The sequence below is a fragment of the Felis catus genome, chromosome B3, assembly GCF_018350175.1.
Source record: "Felis catus isolate Fca126 chromosome B3, F.catus_Fca126_mat1.0, whole genome shotgun sequence".
Lineage (NCBI taxonomy): Eukaryota > Metazoa > Chordata > Mammalia > Carnivora > Felidae > Felis > Felis catus.
The window spans coordinates 110,821,691-110,841,680 of record NC_058373.1 but is presented as its reverse complement, the minus strand read 5'-3'; the positions used below and the strand labels follow the sequence as shown (position 1 = coordinate 110,841,680).

Genomic DNA, 19,990 nt, shown 5'->3' with positions numbered 1-19,990 from the left:
CCTGAGAGCCACACACACTCACACTCACACACTCTTCCACACTCTGAGCTCCCTCTGCTGCCTCCAGCCTGGCCGGAGTCCCTTTCTGAGCTGCACCAGCCCTTCATGTCCAGCAGAGGGCATTCCTGGGCTCCCAATGGAGGGTCCTTCCCAGAAGTGCCCTCTGAAGCTCCCATCACCGCATGTGGGATCTCTGGCGGACTTGGTCCCAGCCCCTTTTGCCTGAAACAGCCCCCGCCGGAAGGAGAGAGAACTTGAGGGCTGCCCGAACTGTGGACACTGGGGCTGGGACTGTCCGGCACTTCCTGTGCTTCGGCTGTGCGTCCCTGTGTGTCTTTACGTGCAGTGGTGTCCCCGGTCTGCGGGCTCCTTTGTGGCCACCTGAGCAACTCCATTGTCCGTGTCATGTACGTCTGTGCAAATGTAATTACGTGTGCGTCAGAGCTGCCTCCATCCAACACCTGAATGTCCCTGGGTTTGGGGGAATAAAACTTGCTTGGACCTGAGTATCTCTGGAAGGTGGGAATGAACCCACATCTGAGACCCTTCCCAAGAGCCAGCCACTCCGTCAAATGGGAGGATGCCTGTGTTTGCTACAGGAAGAATCCAGATGGCAAATCAAGTGAATACCAGGCCTGAGGCCTCATGGAAACAAATTTCCTGCCGCTTCTCCTTTCTGAGCCCTTTGTTGGGTTTTATGAGGATCTACAAAAGTCCAAGGGAGGGTGTGATACCCAGTCGGTCTTTGATATGAGGAGAGAGGAAAATGGGTCCCACGCAGGCTGGGACACCTTTTCAGAAACCACTGGCCTCTCCCAGGAAGGGCTGGCAGTGTGCCGAGCCTTCTCCCCGGCCGGGCCTGGGTTAGGGTGGCTCTCACGCTGTCCCATGTGTGTGGTCTGGTGTGGGTGCCCTGTAGAATCGATCCATGTGGTGCTGCTTTATGTGAAACCCATCACTAGTGCATGCTGGCTTCCTGCTTGGGGGAACAGATGGGAGTGGACCAGACACCTGCTACACACCACGGGTGGCCACCCTGCAGGCCCCAGCTCGGTACCCCCCCTTTCCAGGTGTTTGCAAAAGCACACGCAGACACACACACGGACTGGAGTGCATTCCACGTCCATCTTTTCCTCAAATACATCATTGTACAATTGATTGCCTCCCTCACCACCTTTCCACATCAGAGCACGTTCTGGTAAAAAAAAAACTGGTCCTTTCATACAGGTAAGTATGTAAGTGTGTGCGTGAGGCCAAGCAGAAAAAAATAAGGTATCACAAAAGCCAAAACTTCTGGAGTGGAAGTCAGGACATTGGGTTCTAGTCCTTAATGCTGCTAGAACCTTCCTGTATGATTTTATACAAACCACCTAATCGTCCTGGGTCTCCTCACCCTTATAAAGCCCTCTTTGGGATTGCAGAAAGTCCGGAACGTTCCTGTATATCAACAGTATACTTAAATAAAGGGAGGGGCTGGGAGAGATGGGTTTCCCCACTTTCCTCTGGTCCCATCCTTAGTTCTAAGGAGCCTGTTAGCTTGTCAGGTGCTAGCTGGTATGAGGCTGGATGGGAAAGAAGAGGCAAAGGGCTGGGGTGTTTGCCTTTGTCCTTGGCTTGGGAAAGAGAGGCAGGGTTGGGCCTCAGCTCCTGCCAAAGTCTATGCCCTGAAGATGGCCCCGGGGCACTGGATGGGGGCCTGGCAGCAGGCTGAGCGTTCCCCTTCCTCTCAGTGCCTGGCACTGTCACCCCAGTACCCCCTGCCTGTATGTGTCCCTTCATCCTGGGGGTGGCTATGGGAAGGGCCTGGGGTTCTTGCTAAGCATTCTCATCTCCCAGGCCCTGGGTATCTCAGAATCCCCAGTGCATCTGCAGGGAGGTGTTGATTGTTGAAAGGTTGTGACTGATTTCACGGGGGAAAATGGTACTGCAGAGGATCCAGGTCATTTCAGATCACTCCAGGCTTAAAGGTCCCAGCCAACAGTGCTGGGATGTCTTCTGTGCATGGCATCCAGTTCTTGGCTTTGGGGTGGGAATTGGGGCCTGCTTGAGGAATTCTCCCAACGGGACAGCTGTGACAATGTGAATGGCATCCCTGAGAGGTACTGGTGCTCTGAGGGGCTGTGACAACAAGAAAGAGGCAGTCTTCAGTGTTCACCACGTGGTCGTGCCCTGTCAGCCTCTGGAACTTGAGGCTACTCTGGAAAGCAACTGCTGGGTGCTGGTCATTATCAGGTCCCTTCATCAGGTTGTCAGGAAAGATTCTTACCCAAGTGCAGCTCACAGACGTCACTCTTACCATGACCTTCCAAGACTGCCTGCAGCTGGCTGCCTGGGAGAGGACAGGCATCTCATTAGGGGTAAATGTGGGGAGTCTAGGTCCCTCGCCTCTCCCTTCCAGAATTTCAGAGGTTGCCGCAGCTTGAGGGCAGTAACCAGCGCTTGGAAATGGGAGGGACGTGCCCCAGGAGCTGAGCGGGTATACCTTTCGGAAGGTGCCTGGCTGGCTCCAGCAGCTGTCGCCCCTACCCCCACCCCCACCCCCCAGGCTCTCCTCAGAACAGCCCTCCTGGCAGGCAGCCTGAAGCTGCAATCAGCAACCAGAGGCCAGGTTCCACGTCCTTGGATGGAAGGGATGTGGGATGTGTGGAGCAGCTGTGTCTCTTCTTGCCCGAGCAAGTGTTCCAGTCCTTTCTCCCCGCCCCGTGAGGCCCAAAGGAACTGCTTGCTGCTTCAGGCATTTTTCAGCCTGTGCGAATCCTATTTGTTCCTAATGAGCAGAAGGGACCTGGAAAGGTCTCTGTTTTCCCCTAAACCTGGGCGTGGCCCTGTCTCCCCAGGATGCCTGAATCAGTGGGTGTGGGGGGCGGCGGGGAGGGGTCTGCCTACAGTCTGGCACTGCACCCTGATACTCCAGGCTCTTTCTGGACCTGTGTCCACCACTGGGTGTGCCCAGCTTTCCATGCTGTGGCCACATGTGATCTTCCTGGCCTGGCTGCTCCAAAGGCTGCCTCTGCATTCTTCCTTCCAAGCTGTGTTTCAGAGCATCCCAGATACTGATGGACTCAGGACGGAACTCCGTTAACATTGGAGGCATCTCAGAAAAGGGGTTTGAAGCTGCCAACTTGACCACTGGGCGTAAGATCTGGATGGGGGGGGGGGGTGCGGGCATCTTCTAACTCTTTTTAGTCTTTCCGAATCACAGCAGGATGGAGGAGCCACCAGCTTCTCCAGGGCAGGCCCGGAAGAGCCGGTGGTAGGAATGGTGAAGACCGCTCCCAAGGAAGCCTCCCATCCACGAGCGCGGTGGACCAGGTCCTCCCCTCCCTGTTTGAGGGGACCCTGCACACTCCCCTCTCCTTTCCCCTCATTTCACCTGGTGGCTCCTCCTGTCATCTTCCCTGGTTTCCCAGTTGTCATCTCAGATGGACTGATGGCTCATCCCATCTCTTCACCCCAGCTGCTCCTGCCTTCCCTCTGGAGGCATTCCCTCTCTGCTCGCCCTGAGTTCCCATCTCTTGATTTCTTTGGCTGCTCTCAACTCAATCTTTTTCTTCTCTTGTAAACAGCTGTCTTCTGAACAGTCTTCCCAACCTGCCTGCCCACAGTCCTTCCCACCCCTTACCCAGAGGACAAGCATCCAGACATCAGACACTGGGGGAGAGTGCAATTCTCGGCTGCAGAAGTGGCCAGCTTCCCCCCACCCCAGTTGAAGCACGACTTGGTTGCCTAAGGCATCCAGCAGTAGGTGTCGTCCAGCACCAAGCCCCTCTTCTGGCCCGTTCAGGTGTTTTCTGACTCGTCTTACAAATGTAGAGCAGGAACCACATTGGTAGGTGCTCTCCTCTGGAGCAACAGTACCCTGCCCCTTCTGCAGCAGGATTCCGTAGGAGGAAGGGACCAGACAGCTCTGCTTCAGCTCCTCACTCACCAGATGTGTGGCTGAAGAAGTTACTCCTCCCTGACCCCACTTTTCCGAATCTGTTAAATAGGGATAGGGATGATACCTGCCTCAGACTGTGAGGATCGGAAGAGAGAATGTAGGTAGAACATCTGGCACCTAGTAGATTATTTCCAGTCTTCATTTTTTGTCTGTTCCTCACTACAGTCCTTCATCTTCTTAAATGAAGCATCCTCCATGTGAATTCTAACACCCATTGCCAGAGCCCTCCCAAGCCAGCCTTCCTGGAGCATCTCTCCCTAGATACCCCTACGTATACACTCTGGGCTGAGTCCCTGCCATGAGATCAGCAGGCAAGACGATCGCACCACAAGGAGGAATGGCCTCTTCCTGGGTGCACCCTCACACCCTGGTTCTCGCTTATCAACATCTCCTTTAGGGACAAGCCCCCTCACTTGCGTTTCCTTGCTTGTTAATACATCTGGGCTCACTGAGCATCTTCTAGAAACTCCAAAACACCCTGTGGTCACAGGCCAGGTTAGTTTTCTCCCGGGGACTGGAGTGTTAGTTGTCTGTCTGCTGTCTTCTACACCCCCGTCCGGGCATGGAAGCACACCTCCATCTCCTTTAGTCCAGAGCAGAAATGCACCCATCTTGTCCCCCTTCTCCTATTCTTGAGCCTCCTTTGTGGAGAAGACCCTCAAGGCTCTGCCTCCTTCCCCTGCCCAAGCCAGCTTCCTAGGAAGGCAATATGCTAAAAAGTCAAGCTGAAAAGACCTTGAAAAGGTGGCCATTTCCTGCCCGTCAGGAACCCGGGCCTCTCCCTGTTTGACTGCAATCCTCAGACATCCTAAAAGCCTCTCCTGCCTGTGCCTTTCCTCCCCTGATGTCCCCTACCAGCAGCCAATGCTGCCTGCCCCGTGCCCTCCTCTGACATCATGATCCCAGCAGCCGGCTCACACGCCCTCCTCTCAGATGTCCCTGCTTCACCCACCTGTTCCCCAAACCTCCATGCTACAGGCAGCACCCTCCTATATCCCAGCCCCCGCCTTGGCCCATTCTCCTGCAGGCTGTCACCTCCACTTAAAGTCTAGACTCCCAGCTGCTCCAGCCTGACACCTAGAATTTCCTCCAGTCCCCCTCTTTGAGTGTCCCCAGCTCCGGTGGGTGGTGTTTCCAGGCTAGGCACCCTCAGCACTGTAGCTATAATCTGTGCATCTTCCTTGTGATCTAAGGGCTGAAGCAGCAGGCTTTCCACCTTACAACACAGAGGACAGAAGGGACTCTTAGACCATCTCTTCAGGGCCCTTCGGCAGAACCTGCCTCTCCCTACAGCCACACAAGTAGCCAGCTCTGGGCCACAGCCCCTCCCCTGTAGGGCAAGGCAGAATCTCCATATGAAAGTATGGCACGGTTTTGGGGGGCAGCAGCAGGACGACAGTCACCACCTCCCCTCCCTTCCCCAACTTCCTTTTAGAAGACAGCACGAAGATTTCCTCCTGGAGCCTGGGAAAGGAAGGTCCCTCTGGCCAAAACCATGCCCCATCTTTCTCATCTGTGGCTCCTTCCTTAGCCCAGAAGAGCAGCGCTGCCAGCTCTGGGCCTGGGAGGCAGCCAGCAGCCGCCAGACACTTCTACCCCTCACCCTCACCCTCAGCTCCTTCTCAGCCTTGGCCTTCAGGGCAGTCTATTCCACATGAATAGTCAAGGGCACAGAAGAAATGTTTGCATACATTGGAAACTCCCATTTTCTAAAACCCGTAACCTGGCCATTTAACTTTTGATCACACAGGCCAGGTCCTCTGTACGTACCTGGTAGGGGATGTGGGTCAGGCACTCATTAGGAGGAAGCAGAAGAAAGGTTGAGATTAAGTTGGGAGGCAGTCCTGGAAAAATCTGCCTTTTTTTTTTTCCAGAGGACAGTTCAGAAATGTTAAGAGAATGTAAGTATAGGAAGAATATGTGGACAGTGCCTAGTAAAACCAGTCCTAGGAGGGTAGAGGCTGAGAGGCAAACGTGGTGGAGGGTCTTCTCTGACACCCCATGGCAGGTGCAAGGAACACCCTGGCCCAGGATGAAGGGGAGCAGTGCAGCCAGATGGAGAGGTAGGGGGTGGAAAGAGGCTTTACCTTCTGCATTAATAATCCGCCTCCCAACCTTTATACCCAAGTCAGAGGTTGGCTTGAGTCCAAAGAAAAAGCCCACTCCCAGGCTCATCCCTGCCAACTTTGCCCTTGTACCCTGCTAGATGACCCAGGCAGTGCTTTGAGGCCTCTAAATCCCTGTGGCCAGTGCTAGCTCACTGCAGACACTTGAACATACAAGTACTGCAGATGTGTAAAGAGGAGTGTGAACCAGTCACAGCGCTCAAGGGGCTCTAAGGAAAAGATGAAAGACCTAACAATGTGATAAAAACTCAGGTTTTCTAATTCTGGAGTGCATGCTCTTTTGATACCTGTCAGCTGTGTGACCTTGGGTAAGTCACTTAACCTCTCTGAGAATAGATTTCCTTGTAGATGGAAGGCAGTAGACTAGGTTAGTGGTTTTCAAACTTTTCAGTCCTGTTATCCTTTCTTTAAATGAGATCTTTCTGGACCACCAACTTAAAACTGTTTATTGGACTGTCCTAATTTGATGGAATACAAACATGACCAGCTTTACCTTTCCTCCAATCACTGCCTCAGACCTCTCCATTGAGCCTCTCCTTCCATTCCTTCGTACCATCTCAGGCAGTCCTCGGTCACTTCCATCTGCTGAAAAGCCTACCCAGTCTGTTTCAGTTTAAACCTTCAATCTGCTATCCAGGGTAGTGTCCACATTCTCTCATCCTCCATTTCTCTATTTCAGGTTTGATCCATGGTCTAAAGGACCCACAATGGGGAGCACAGGGTCTCTGCTCTTCTCTGGCTCCTCCAGGCCTCCACCTTCAGTTGTGGGGCAAGAAGTAGGGAGTAGAAAAGGGGGCAGTCTCTACTGCGTGGGGAGGTTCTGATCCTCCTGGGTGATGTCCTTGGTCCTTCAGGCATCCAGACGTGGCATAGGACCCTTCCCACCTGGTGCTGTAAGGTCTCCAATAGTCAGGCCTTGGAGACAGGGTCCTAGCCAGATGGCTCAAGCTAGGCTGCCTGCATTGGTGCCCGTTTGGCACACACTCCTCTGTGCCCTACCTGGTAGGGAGAGGCTGGCTGCCCCCCTGCTACCCTCATCCATCCTCCCCTCTTCTGCAACAGGGCACAAAGGCAGATCACCAATGCCTCTGCGTTGGTATAGGTCGGCTGGGGTATAGGTCGGCTCCCCTTCTCCTGGGCATGGAGGCCCCTCGTTGGGCTAGGTAGGGGCAGGAGCACCCCACCCTGCAGACGGAAGTGCAGAGAGGTGAAAGCCACAGCTTTTCCCTGGAGTGATGGCTCCTAACCTGGGGATTCTCCACTTCAGCTGCTCAGTAGAGAGCATGAAAAGCTTATTCAGAAATACCAATGTGCTGACCCCACTCCAGGGTGTATTTTGTTGAAGTTGGGGACTGTAGAAGGCAACCAGGGTTAGGAAGCACTGCCCTACTCGCAACAAATCCCTGTCCAGTGCTGGGAGCAGGGCCAGTTGGTCCTGCACCTTGACCCGGGAGGATCTAGGTTCTCCCTTTGTAAGGTGGTAGGGGGACTGAGGGCCTGGCCCCTTAGCTCCGGGGCCTTAGCCAGAGCAGGTACCAGCAGAGTTCCCATTCAACGCTCCAGTTGAATAGCACCTTTCTTATGCAATCTTGCCAGAGCCTATATACAACTCAGTTGGAGTCGGAGCACCTCTGCTGAAGCAGGGGTGGGGGGCCTGGAGCCAGCAGTGATCCAGGGCTTTGCCAGCTGCATTGGAAACCCCCAGCAGTGAAATCATCACCTAGGCCCCTCAGCTCATTCTAAGAACCTCCTGTCACTATGTTGAAAGGTGAGGGAGTGGGAATGGAACCAGAGGCATGGGCGGGGTCTAAGAGAAGCAGACCAGGTGGCTCAGCAAGTCCAGGGAAAACCAGGAGGCACACAGCAGTAAGGAAGCAAGGTCAGGAGGGGACCTCAGACTTCCCAATCCTGCCGAGTAGCCATCCCTGGGTCTGAACCCCCAGCAAGGTGTGCTCCTCCCATATGACCCTGAGCAGGGGGAAGAAGAGAGGCAGTGGCCTCAGGACCTGCAGCCGCCACCCCCTCCAGGGCAGGAGGAGAAATCCAGTGGGGATGAGAGGCCCACCACCGAGCCTCTCTATAAAGTCCTGGACACGCCTCTGAGCGAGGGTGACGAACCTGCAACGCTGCCAGCCCAGCGGGACCACGGGTACAGTGTGCAGATGGAGGGCTACCTGGGCCGAAAGCATGACCTGGAGGGGCCCAATAAGAAGGCATCCAACAGGTATGTGAGGCAGGGGCCACCTGCTGGTAGGGGGGGGCGGCTCCCAAGGACTTCTCCACCAACAGAGCCTCAGCAGCATGGGTATGTGTTGGGAGAGAGGGTGCCCTTTGTCTCTGGTCTGAGCACCCCTTTGGGCCAGCCGAGGGGCTACCTGGCACGATGGGAAAAGCCTATCTTCAGTTCCAGTCCTGAGTTCAAATCCTACGCCCTCGTACAAGTCACTCAGCCTTCGTTTCCCCGTTTGCAAAACAGGGATAACGATGATGATAGCATGCCTCTTGGGTACAGATACTGAGCCTGACACAGAGTAGGTTCTCAATAATACTAGTTTTTCTTAATCCAGGGCTGGGTAACAGGTAGGTACGTCTTGGCAGTAACAACATATCCTTGACCAAGTCCCACTTTTTAACAAATCTGGGCCTCAGTTTCCCCCGCTGTAAAATAGGAAGAATGGGGTTGGCATACATGCCTTCTGGAGGTCCCTCCCAGTGCTGTCATACAGCAATTCTGTGACCCTGAGGAACTCATTCGAAGGCTGTGCCCTTTCCTGGCCCTGAGGCAGTTATGTCCTTGAATTCGGTCTGTCCAGAGCTGCTTCTACCCAAGGTCCCTGGGGGCCTCTGTTTTTTGGGGAGCTTTCCAGGGTCCCAGGGACACAGGACAGCTTTGAGAGGTTGAAGCAGCCACATTCCCAGGGCTCCAGGGCTGCATACAGAGCCCGTACTGGGGAGACAGGCTAAAAAAACGAATTCAAATTTCAAAAATGAATTTGGGGGACCAACCACCCTGAAGAAGTCTATTGTTTATACAGAGTCCACCAGAAAAGGAGAAACTAGCATTGACTGAGCACCTACCATGCTAAAATCTTCACAACTGCTCTGTGCTATTGAAGATTCTATTTTCCAGATAGAAAAACAGAATTTCAGAGAAGTTAAGTCATTTGTTTAAGGCAGGGTAAGACCCAGCTCCTTCTCAGCAACTGCCTTACTTGGGCTACAAGCTCAAGGAAGGTGGTGAGGGCTAGAGGAAAGGTCCCTGACCCTTCCTGGAGGATCTCCCTCTGGGTGTCAGAAAGCTGGGCTCTGTAAAAATGGCTCTGCAGCCAGCTTGTACAGTACAGGTCAAGTTCTCTCTCTGAACTTGCAGTCCTTCTTCCTTCCCCACGTGCCCCCAAATTCTTCACCTTCCTGCTTTCCAAAGGGAGGGAGGAGAAAGAGAGCAATGGGGGTTGGGAGGCGGGCGGGGGGTGGGGGGGCGAAGGAAGAGGAGGAGGAGTAAGAAAAGCTTAATGTTTCCCAGCAGTCATTACTGTGAGAGGTAAAAAGGCAACCTGTTTCCCATTGGCCAGTCAAGGAGCTCAGGTCAGCCCACACATTAGCTTATGAGCTCATCTCCCAAACATCAGCTGAGTCTTGATTTGCACAAGTGTGTATCTTTAAAAAGTGCTGGTGCAGTATACCGTGCATATTTCCATTGACAAAACCCTGCTCTGTTCACTTCACAGTTGTGTGGTAAGGATCAAACATGCTAATGGATGCTCAAGTGCTTTTGCAAGGTTAAGTTTACACTATTGGTCTTAGACTCAATAATCCTACTTTTAGAAATTTATCTCGAGGTAAGATCAGAGCTATAGCAAACATTTATGCATGAATGTTTATCCCATGGCTGTTTAAACTGCACTGTTTGAATTTCCAGTAATTACAAGGCCCACCAATAAAGGGATTATTTGTATATATGGTGGGATACCAGATAGCAATTCAAAATTATTTTGGGGAAAGATTTGAAGGATATGGGAAAACACTCATGACCTAGTGTTAATCTTAAAAGGATATAAATAAAAGCAGGATATGAAATTAAATATTCAGTATAACCCAATTTTCATTATATATGTGAATAGAAGAAAATGTGAATGTGTGAATAGAAAAGACTAGAATATGTAAAATGTTAACAGTAGCTTGTGATGGTGGAATTACAGGCAGATGATTTTTATTTCCTTTCTTAACCATAAAATGTGTTACTATTTTTTTTGTAAGTTTATTTTGAGAGAGATTGAGACAGCACGAGTGGGGGAGGAGTAGAGAGGGGGAGAGAGAGAATCCCAAGCAGTCTCTATGCCGCCAGCACAGAGCCTGATGTGGGGCTCGAACCCATGAAACCGTGAGATCATGCCCTGAGCCAAAACCAAGAGTCAGATGCCCAACGAAATGAGCCACCCAGGCGCCCCTAGTATACTAATGTTTTACAAAATGGTAAAGCTAGAATTCATTACAGAGCTGTCATAACCGGACCGTGGGGGACCGGCCTGCCTGTTTCCACAGGTCCTGGAACAACCTGTACTGTGTTCTCCGGAACAGCGAACTGACCTTCTACAAGGACGCCAAGAACCTGGCCCTGGGGGTGCCCTACCATGGGGAGGAACCCCTGGCCCTGAGACACGCCATCTGTGAGATTGCTGCCAACTATAAGAAGAAGAAGCATGTCTTCAAGCTGAGGTGAGGCCCTCCTGGCCCGTGCCCATTCCCTGCAGGCTTAGTTTGGCATCAGTGGCTGGACAGGGGCCCCTGTAGGAGACCAGCTCCAGGCCTAGCATTTTTCAAATCAAAGAGGCTGATGGTCCAGATTTTTACCTGCCTCTGAGGGTTGTGGTCAGGGGGAGGCTCGGGTCTGTGGGATGAGCCAGCCCTCTGTCCAGGCAGAGGTGGCCACATGGCAGGAAACCTTTTTTTGTCCTAGGCTGAGCAATGGCAGCGAGTGGCTCTTCCATGGCAAGGATGAGGTAAGTACAGGGCAGCCTAGCCCAGACTCCCGCTGACAAAGCAGCAGGTGGCTCCCTCAGAAGTCCCGGGGCACCCCCCTCCTTTGTGGCCCATGACCCTTCTGCGTTGCAGGAGGAGATGCTGTCCTGGCTGCAGGGCGTGAGCACCGCCATCAACGAATCCCAGAGCATCCGCGTGAAGGCCCAGAGCTTGCCCCTGCCCTCCATCACCGGCCCCGACGCCAGCCTTGGCAAGAAAGACAAGGAGAAGAGATTCAGCTTCTTCCCCAAAAAGAAGTAGCCTCTCTGGAGCCCCGCCAGCAGGACCGAGCTGTGCAGGGACTGGCGGGGCGCCTGGCGCCTGGGGCCTCGGGCCTCAGCCCGGGCCGGTCCTCCCCGCAGCCCACCGCCCGGGCCACCCGCTGCCTGCGCCTGCCTGCGCCTGCGATCCGGTGGCCTGGGCCCGCTGTGCCGCGATCCCTGCCTCCGCCCTCCGGCTGACGCCTGCCTCCGCCTTCGTGCAGTCCCGGTCCGGGGGGAAGGCCAGGGACCCCTGTGGCAGGAAATGGTTTCCCAGGCACAGGCCTTCCTCTCCCACACCCCTCCTCCAGTATGAGGGCCCTCCAACCCCCAAGCCCCATAAAAGCTGGAAAAGAGAGAAGAGGTTCCTCAGACGCTGCCCACTCCCAAAGCAGATCTTGCTTGGGGCCACCTCCCCTTTGGTCACAGCCAGGGAAAGAGAAGAGGACACTGGAAACGCCTGACCTGCCCCTTAGGGGCATGAGGAAGGAGCTTCAGGTAACCACACAGGGCTCTAGCTCCAGGCAAGGGGCCCCTGGGGACCCAGAGGACACAATGGGCCTCCTCCCCACTGGGCTTCCTCAGAACTGGGACTCTCACTTCAAGGGCCACCTGATCCCTTCCCTCTTCTTTCTCTCACCAAAACAAACAAAAAAACGGTGCAGTCCAAGGTTGGTGGGTCTTATATGCAAGGGCCTCAGGCTGCCTCCGGTGCCCTCTGCTACCACCACAGGTGGTAAAAGGGAGGTAAAAGCTCTCAAGCTGGTCTTCTTAAAACAACAGAGCAGCGTAAGGCTCAGAGGTGAAGGAGACAGACAGACCTGGACACTGCCCAGGGCTCTGCCTCTCCACTCTAGGACCCTCCCCACCTCCCCCACCAAACCAGCACAGTACGATTCAGCCCCAGGGCCCCTCAGGGAGACAGTACAGATTCCTAGATACAAGAAAAATGCCCCAGCACCTACAGCAAAGCAGCCCAAAGCCCAATGCCCAGTGTGTCTTGTCTGCAGCTGGTACCATCTGAGGGTGCTGGCTGGACGGACAGCAAAGTTCATGACCTGTCACTCTGGGGTGGCAAAAGGAACCATACCTGGGTATTACCTCCCATATAACACAACCCCTGGACAGCTGGGACAAATGCTGGGTTTGGGCCCTGAGGGTATGGCACCCCTTGCTCCGCTTCTCCTGAAGGTCCTGGCCTTGGGTCGTGGGAAAGTCACATGGGTGCAGAGGTCACCCAACGTCCAACACCCCTCCCCCCTTCCCAAAGCATAGCCTAAAGGAGGCCTGCAACAACCTATTTGCCCAGGGATAGCCTTCCCCATGCTGTTAAGGTCAGACTTCTGGAGGGAAGAGGGCACTCGTTCCAACAAGGATCTCCTCCAGCACCCTGAAAGCAATACAGTGCCAGCCCAGCGTCCGGACTGGGGTTAGGTCCAAAAGAGGGGTCATGCTGGGGGCAGCAGGTGTTACCCCTGAAGAGACCATAAAAGTCCCAGGGGCTGCTGTTCCATTACCTTCCCCATGAGGAGGCTCAGACACACCCAGATGATTCCTCTGGATGTGAGTGAGGCCCACGTAGCAACTCCAAGGGTAGGCATCCAGAGTCACTAGGCCTTCCCAGGAGCCCCTAGTGCAGGCACAGCTTAGAGATCAATACCACCCTGCCAAGGGGAAGCTAACTTCAGCAGACAAGAACAGGAGGGAAGTTCTCCAATAGAGCCCAGCACCCCCAGATCAGGTGGCCCCACCTTTAGAGCCAGGGTCTTCACTTGGCCTCTCTGCATCTAATCCTGCATCCCTCTTTGCATCTACAGGAAAGCTAGTATATACCATTCACCAGCCTCTTTCTCCATCTGGGGAAACCAAGGCAGGAGGCAGTGAGGTGACCATACTCAACTGGTGATGAAGAAGGCCTCTAGTGCATCTGAGGGCATGTCCTGCTCCAAGGCAGATAGTGGCAAGAATCTTCCTCCTCTCCCTGGGCCAATCTTTAGGGAGACCAAGGACCACCCTGTCCCCTCCATGTGTGCCAAAGCTGCAACTGAGGTGAGACATTTCCAGCAAGTGACTCCATAGTCCAAAGAATGGAAGGATCCCAAAGGAAGAGGTAGGATTTCACCACCCCGGGTCCCCCAGACTGGCAGCCAGCTGCATGTGGCCCCTCTATTGCCAGCTCCCCACACATCCCTCTCCCATCACGCAAGCCCCAAGGCACTCAACCAACAGGACTGAGCCTACAGGAGCCCAGCTTTGGGAGACTGTGCCACCTGGGGCTAAGCTCCTGGTGCCCTGGCAAGGTTTCTTTTTCCTCTCCTTACGTTTTCTACTTTGCAGTCTTTTAATGGTATTCCCAAACTAGGTTGACACAGCTCCCGTCCACACCAGCATAACAGGCTTCCTCCCCAGGGCAGCTTACACGAAGCTCCTTCTGGGCATGGTCAGGCAGTCCTCCTTCCCTCTCTCTTTCCCCTTCACCCCCTGCCTGAACTGATTGGCTGAGGGGGGTATGGAGGGTCCTCAGGCCTCCCCCCAGCCCCCACAACTAGCACCAGTAACAGGAAGCTTGTGGAAGGCCCAGCGTCCCCACCACACCATTTCTCTTTCCTGCCTATTGGAGGGCAACCAGGGTCCCCGAGGTTGGTCCTGGATCGCTCTCCCCTCCCTTTAGTGGGAGCAGACAGGGATCCAGGACCATATGACTTGGTCCTTTGGACAAGCAAGCTCAGGGAGGACACAAGGGAGGAGGAGGCAGCTACACACGACTGCAGCCCTGTTGGGCACAGACCACGCGATCTGGGGCTGGCCCTGGGGCCAGCGGGGCCTTGTCCTCCACCTGCTCAAATGTGCTTCCACCAACCAGAGAAAACCCATTTACTAGTTTTTCTAATAAATCAATAATGCTCCATCTTTCTCACTGATTTGACTGGTTTTGTTTCCCTCTGAACTGGACCAAGGAAGGGTAGTTGAGCAAGGGGGTATCACCATGGAGACAAAGGGACAGATTCTCTGGATTGTCCCTGGAAAATCCTAGGCCACCACCCAGGAGCTGTGCCTTGCCTGAGACCGAGAGCGCTTGCTCATTCATGCGTTCAGCAAGCCTTTCCCCCACAGAGCTCTGGACAGAGATCTTGGCCCTCAGCCCTCACATGAGGGAGGAGATGTGGCCCTCACATCTCCAGAGGGGCGAAACAGGCATCGCCATTTTTCAAAAGGCTCCACTGACCATTCTCACTGGTAGTGAGAACCAGTGAGCTGGTTCAGGGCTCACCATCACGCCTAGATGGTTACGGATCACCTGGGGAAGGTGTTCACTGCAACTTCCCAGACCCTACCCCCTGAAAAGTCTGAGGGAGTTTGACAAGCTGTACGTCATCCGTTTCCTTCGATTTGTAGATAAGGAAAAAGCAAGAGTTTCAGGTGACCCGGCTAGTTAATGGCAAGAGGTTGGGACCAGAACCTGGGCGTCCTCTCCAGTAAATTTATAGCTACTGAGCGTCATACCCCAACACACGCCTCTATCCTCAGCAACTGTGGAAACCGCATAACATTCAGGACAATGGGTAGAACACAGGCTAGCCCTGTCTGCTGCTGCTTCGGAGAGGCCTCCCCTGGCTCCACTCTTCCCTTGGCCTCTTTAGACTCTGCACACCTGCCTTCAGGCCGAGTCTGTCCTCTGAGATCAGAAGCTCACGAAGCCCTGACCCACAAGACCTGTGGGAACACACGCCTGCGGGAACAGGGCCAAACAAGGCTGGTGCGCCACAGAGAAAGGGCAGAAAGAAAGCCCAATTAGAAACAGGCAGGCATTCCTAGCCCTTTCAAGAAAAGACCCTTTGAGAACAGGATGAAAACTGAGGTTCCATCCCAGAAAAAATGCACTTGCTCTCTTTACACAATATTGCAGGCCACCTCAAGACATGTCTAGGCTCCAAGTTTAGAATCCTTGCCTTTTAGGATGTCTCTTGGGAACTAGAGAGGGAGAGAAGAGTAAAGGGCACCAGACATTGGAAACTTCCGCCTGTTAGAAAAACGTTCCATTCATTTCCCCCACCTTGTTTAGTCGAACTTTGGTCCTTGAGGAAGCTAAAACCTGGCCTGGTCCCTCCACCCCCAACTCCCGCCACCGACAGGATGCCAGGCTGGGGTAGACAGAAAACAAGTTCCCTCCTGCACATGCTGCTGCCCCAGCCTCCCCGGCGAGCACCCTGGTGCCTGATGCTCTGTGAGCACAGATGACGAATGAGTGACTGTGACAGCAACAACGCCCGCAGCCCGCCTCCCTAAGACATCCCTGGCCTTGATCAACCGTCCCCACCCCAGTGAGGCCCAGTGAGGAGCCACACACAGGCCAGTTGGTCAGCAGTGGTTATTGAACCATTGGCAAATAATGAAATGTATATACATTAGTGACAACCACAGGATCAGCAAGACAACCTACAAAAGTACCTGAACTGAGCGCGTTACATTCTTCACGGGAGAGGAATCCACAACAAAAGAACACACACAAACTCTCACGTGCACACACAAATATACCGCGGAATGGGAAGCAATAAATTATGGGCCTGGTTCCTGCCTGGATCCTAAGAAAAGACACAAAGAGGAAAGCCTCCCCAGGCCACCTCCCCACGACTCCTCCGGGTGGGCGCCTCAGCCCGGCAGTGGTCAGCCCAACACTGGAGGCCTGAGCACGACTTGCTCTCCCTGGGAAGAGGAGAGCTTAAATATTCAGCTTCTCACCAAAGAACTATATACAAGGGAAGTGGTCACACTGGCCTCGGTGGGAAGAAAGGCTCAGCTGGGCCTGTGGAAAGTCACCCCGAGCCCAGGGGTGCGCCAGCCGGTTCCCAGTGAAGACACTTGCAGGGTACACCGGAGCATTCTTCCAGGGGCCCTCGTGAGCAGGGTGAGCCAGGCCTGAGGGCAAGCCTGCCGTGGTCCCTCCCCGTCCCCCCCGCAGCCACACGGCTCCTCCCTCTCCTTGGACTCAGAATCACCCTACGGAGTTCAAGGCCTGGAATTTCTCCCTCAGGTTTCTCACTCTGCCCTGCTGGCCTGGGTCCACTGGGTCCCTGGGACCCTCTTCCTTTGGCCAATACTCTGGACTCCTGGAAATCCCAGACTCCTGGAAATCCAGCCCCTGTCCCACCGCGGCTGCTGGCGAGCTTGGTCTCTGCCCACTGCCCTCCTCCAGCCCCGCAGTGGGGCAGGGCAGAGGCCCCTTCTCCATGACGATCACCCGCCCGTTGTTCTCCAGGGTGAGGTCTGCGGTGACATACAGGGCTTCCTCTCCGACCGGCCTGCTTTGGGGCAATCCCCCAGGGGGCTGGGGCTGAGTGGCCTCTGGGTCTGCCCGGCCCCTCTTGGCGCCCACGCTGCAGCAGCGGCCCACCTTGCCCGCCAGAGGGGGCTCCACCATGTTCTCCGGCACCGAGCGGCTCCGGTTGACAGGCTGGCCACGGGGCCGGCCGCCCTCGGCCTGGAATGCCTCGTCGTGGGAGGTGTACTTGGAGCAGAGCTCTCGGACATCAGGCCAGTTGAAGGTCTCAGTGTCGAAAGGGCTGAGGGGGCTTCGAGAGGAGGGCCGGACCCCAGGCGAGGCGGTCCTCGGGCTGGCAGCAGTGGGGCTGAAGGAGCGATGCCGAGGAGAGCAGGGCTTGGGCGGGCTGTGCTCCGGGGCCACCGTCTGCTCATCGTTGAGGAGGGACAGCACCGGCTTTCTCTTACCTGTGGGGAGAGAGTGAGCTGACTGACCCACTGGGCAGGAGGGGAGAGGGCAAGTGAGGACTCAGAACTGCCTTCTGCTCCCACTCCAGGCAAGGCTGCTTACTGGGGTTTGGGTTGCGATGGCAGAGAAGTCACATTCACCATCCACGGCCCCTTTATCGGAGGGCAATGGGAAGAATGAGGAAAAGGCAGTTGGACGTGGGGTCAGGAGTCACAGGAAAAGACGAGAGCTTCCTCCCCTGGAAGAGTGGGCCCCTGGCCACGTTTCCCCCAGGTCTCTGCTCCACAGGAAGGGCCGGGGGAGGGCGGTGAGGGTGTTACAGCAGGGCCACGCACCGCCCTGCGTGTGGAGTCCAGCCCTCTCTTTGGTCATGGTTCTACAGGGTCACCTTCCTCCAGGAGCCAACCTGCTCCTCAGAAGCTCTTCCACCCCAGACTTTCGGGAAGGGCCCACTCCCCACCCCCTCACTGTACCTTTGCCGCCCGAGGGCGCTCCAGCCTCCTCCTGCAGGCAGGGAATGGTGGGAGCCGCCTTTCCCCATTGGAGCGGTGGCCTGGCTGGCACAGATTTGCTCTTGATCCGCAGGCTGTACTGGCGGGCCAGCTGGTAGACCTTGTTCTTGACTCGCTCGCTCACGCGGCCATCCATCACGTGGGAGAGCTGGACGATGCGCGGGTGCAGTGGAGCCACCAGCTCCCCCTGGACGTCGCCACTCAGCTCCTTCACGAGCTCCTTCAGCTCCCGGGCCAGGTGGGCCGGGCTGGGCCGCTCCGTGGGGGAGGCACTCTCAGGGGAGGCGGCGGCCGACTCCTCGGTGATGGCCCCCAGTTCGTGCTCCTCCAGGATGAAGAGCGGTTCGTGCAGCTCAAAACCATTGGCCTGGCCTTGGCCAGGCCCCTTGTGAGAGCTCTCCCCGGGAGACTCCATTCCCTCCCAGATCTTTACAATTTCTGAAGACGGCCTGAACTCAGCATCTGTGATAGGAGCTGGCTCCCCAGCGCCCGCCTGGCCGGGGCCTGGGAGGTCAAACATAGCCCACGAAGCCGGCCGGGAGCCCACCTGCCTCCTGTGCCCCAGCGGAGCCGTGGGCTCTGGGTCCGGCCTGGGAAGGCTGTTGAATCTGGAAACGGAGTTCCTCACCAGCCCTTTGGGGATGTAGGAGAGGCTCTCTCGGCGCCGGATGCTAAAGCCCGCGTCATGGTGCTCCGCGTTCTCATAGTAGCTCTTGATCTTGTCCAGCAACAGCCGGTCTCGGGTGGAGAGTGCCGATTCCTTCTTCTTACAGGAAGACCTGTCGGGCTCTGCAGGGCAGCCTGGGCTCGGGGGCTCCGTCCCGTTGACCGAAGGGCTGCTCTCCGTGGCCACGCCCACACCGCTGTCCACCTCTGGGGGCGGCTGCGAGCCGAGGGCGTCGGTGGTGCTGCCACGCCGGGCCGAGCCCTTCTCGCTGCCCTCTAGGCTGAGCACGCTGCTGCTCCGGCTTGTCAGCCTCGGGCTCCCAAAGCCGCTGGCCTTGCCATCCTCCAGGGCCAGGCTGCTCCGCCGAGAGAAGCTGCTGACGAACCGCTCGGCAATGATGCTGGCCTGGTCCAGCACAGAGGGCGGCAGGAGGCTCTCAGGCTCCTGCGTGGCACCCACGTCCTCCTCCTCCTCCTCCTCCTCACTGCTCAGAGTCTTAAGGTCCTCGGTGCTCTCAGCCACCACAAAGTCCACCATGTCACCCGGGGGGGCCATCCCCAGCAGCTCCTGGTGGGCATCAAGCTGTGTTTCCAGGACTTCTGGAGACTCCATGTCTGAGGGCACCTCCTCGATGCTGGCACCTTCCACAGCAGCAAATACTTCCTGCTCTGTCTCAGGCTCAGGGTCTGGCTCCACCTGGGATAACAGAACTCATGTGAGCCAAGACCCTCCCTCATGAGATCCAAAGGATAAGCAGACAGCATGACCTGCTCTCTCGGTTCAGTGAGAGGGCATGCAGTTTAGGACCAAAGGCAATGAGAATGAGCACAACTCAAGAGTGGAAACAGGTCCTTAGAGAGAGGAATGTGGTGATGACCCCCAGCCATCATGCAGCGAGGGGGCTTGGGTCGTAAAACCCAAGAACAATTCTAAGAACACATATTGGGTGGTGTTGGCACCTCTCAGCGGCAGCCTGCCTGGGAGCCAGAGGGACAAGGTGGGAGCATACAACACAGGGTATGCCTGATGGAGAGGCAGCTCCCTAAGGCCCTAGAGGCCACATGGGGGTTGTTCTGGGTTCAGACCCACCTTCCCTGAGGGGTAAGGACCTCCTGTGTGGATGAGGATCCACAGCGCAACAGGACCCCATGCTAGAGTCCTGTCAGAGGGTGAAGACCGGCATCTGGCTCCTACCAGCCAGCCTCTGGCCCTATGCACAACTCTGCAGATGCCCAGCAGACAGGCAAGGAAGGAAGCAAATTCAAGAACTTCCTCCTGACCACCTTGAAGGTGATCTGAACCACGAAACCAGCCAGTACAGGCAGCCTTTCACAGGGACCTTCGGGAAAAAGAGCAAACATGCTACATTCTAAGGAATCAGACCCGATTCCAATGGTTCTAGTCCCAAGTCTGCAAAGCAGGACCCTGGCCTGTGTGCCAGGAAGTGGAAGGGGGGCTTCTGAGTCACAGGTTCTGAGCTCAGCTCTGCCCCTCGGCAGCTGCCCGATGTCAGGCAAGTCACTCAACTTCTCTCAGCCTCTTTCTACCTGAGCTGTTGCAGGCAACAAAAGGGAGAAACAAAACATCGGACAAGCAGGAAGTGCCCAGTAGATGTCAATACCCAGGTGGGCACAGGTGTGACTTAAATGTCTGGCACGCTGGTGGGGGCAGGGCCTTACGCCCTATACCAGGAGTCCTGGCTGAAGGGACCTAAAATCTGGTCACTTCCACGAATATG

At 55.6% G+C, this 19,990-nt stretch overlaps 2 protein-coding genes across 14 annotated transcripts in view; one reads left to right on the top strand and one right to left on the bottom strand.

Moving 5' to 3' along the window:
- The window catches only part of SPTB (spectrin beta, erythrocytic), a 128,325-nt gene extending 114,072 nt beyond the window's left edge, over window positions 1-14,253 (top strand). The window contains exons 33-37 of one of the 2 annotated variants that reach the window (XR_002743150.2): window positions 8,043-8,290; window positions 10,609-10,782; window positions 11,024-11,066; window positions 11,179-11,843; window positions 13,163-14,253. Coding sequence is in view for 1 of the 2 variants with exons in the window: in XM_023255769.2 (XP_023111537.1) it covers window positions 8,043-8,290; window positions 10,609-10,782; window positions 11,024-11,066; window positions 11,179-11,346 (633 nt within the window). In the remaining variant the exon portion in view is untranslated. Of the gene's footprint in view, window positions 1-8,042; window positions 8,291-10,608; window positions 10,783-11,023; window positions 11,067-11,178 lie in introns of both variants that reach the window. The other variant, XM_023255769.2, reaches the window with a different exon arrangement.
- A 1,447-nt stretch (window positions 14,254-15,700) lies between these two features.
- The window catches only part of PLEKHG3 (pleckstrin homology and RhoGEF domain containing G3), a 41,800-nt gene continuing 37,510 nt past the window's right edge, over window positions 15,701-19,990 (bottom strand). For all 12 annotated transcript variants that reach the window (XM_045060070.1, XM_045060071.1, XM_045060065.1 and 9 more), the window contains 2 exons: window positions 17,547-18,948; window positions 15,701-17,072 (listed from right to left, as the gene is read on the bottom strand). In XM_045060070.1, coding sequence (XP_044916005.1) covers window positions 16,339-17,072; window positions 17,547-18,948 — 2,136 coding nt within the window. In that variant the 3' untranslated portion in view covers window positions 15,701-16,338. The remainder of the gene's footprint in view (window positions 17,073-17,546; window positions 18,949-19,990) is intronic.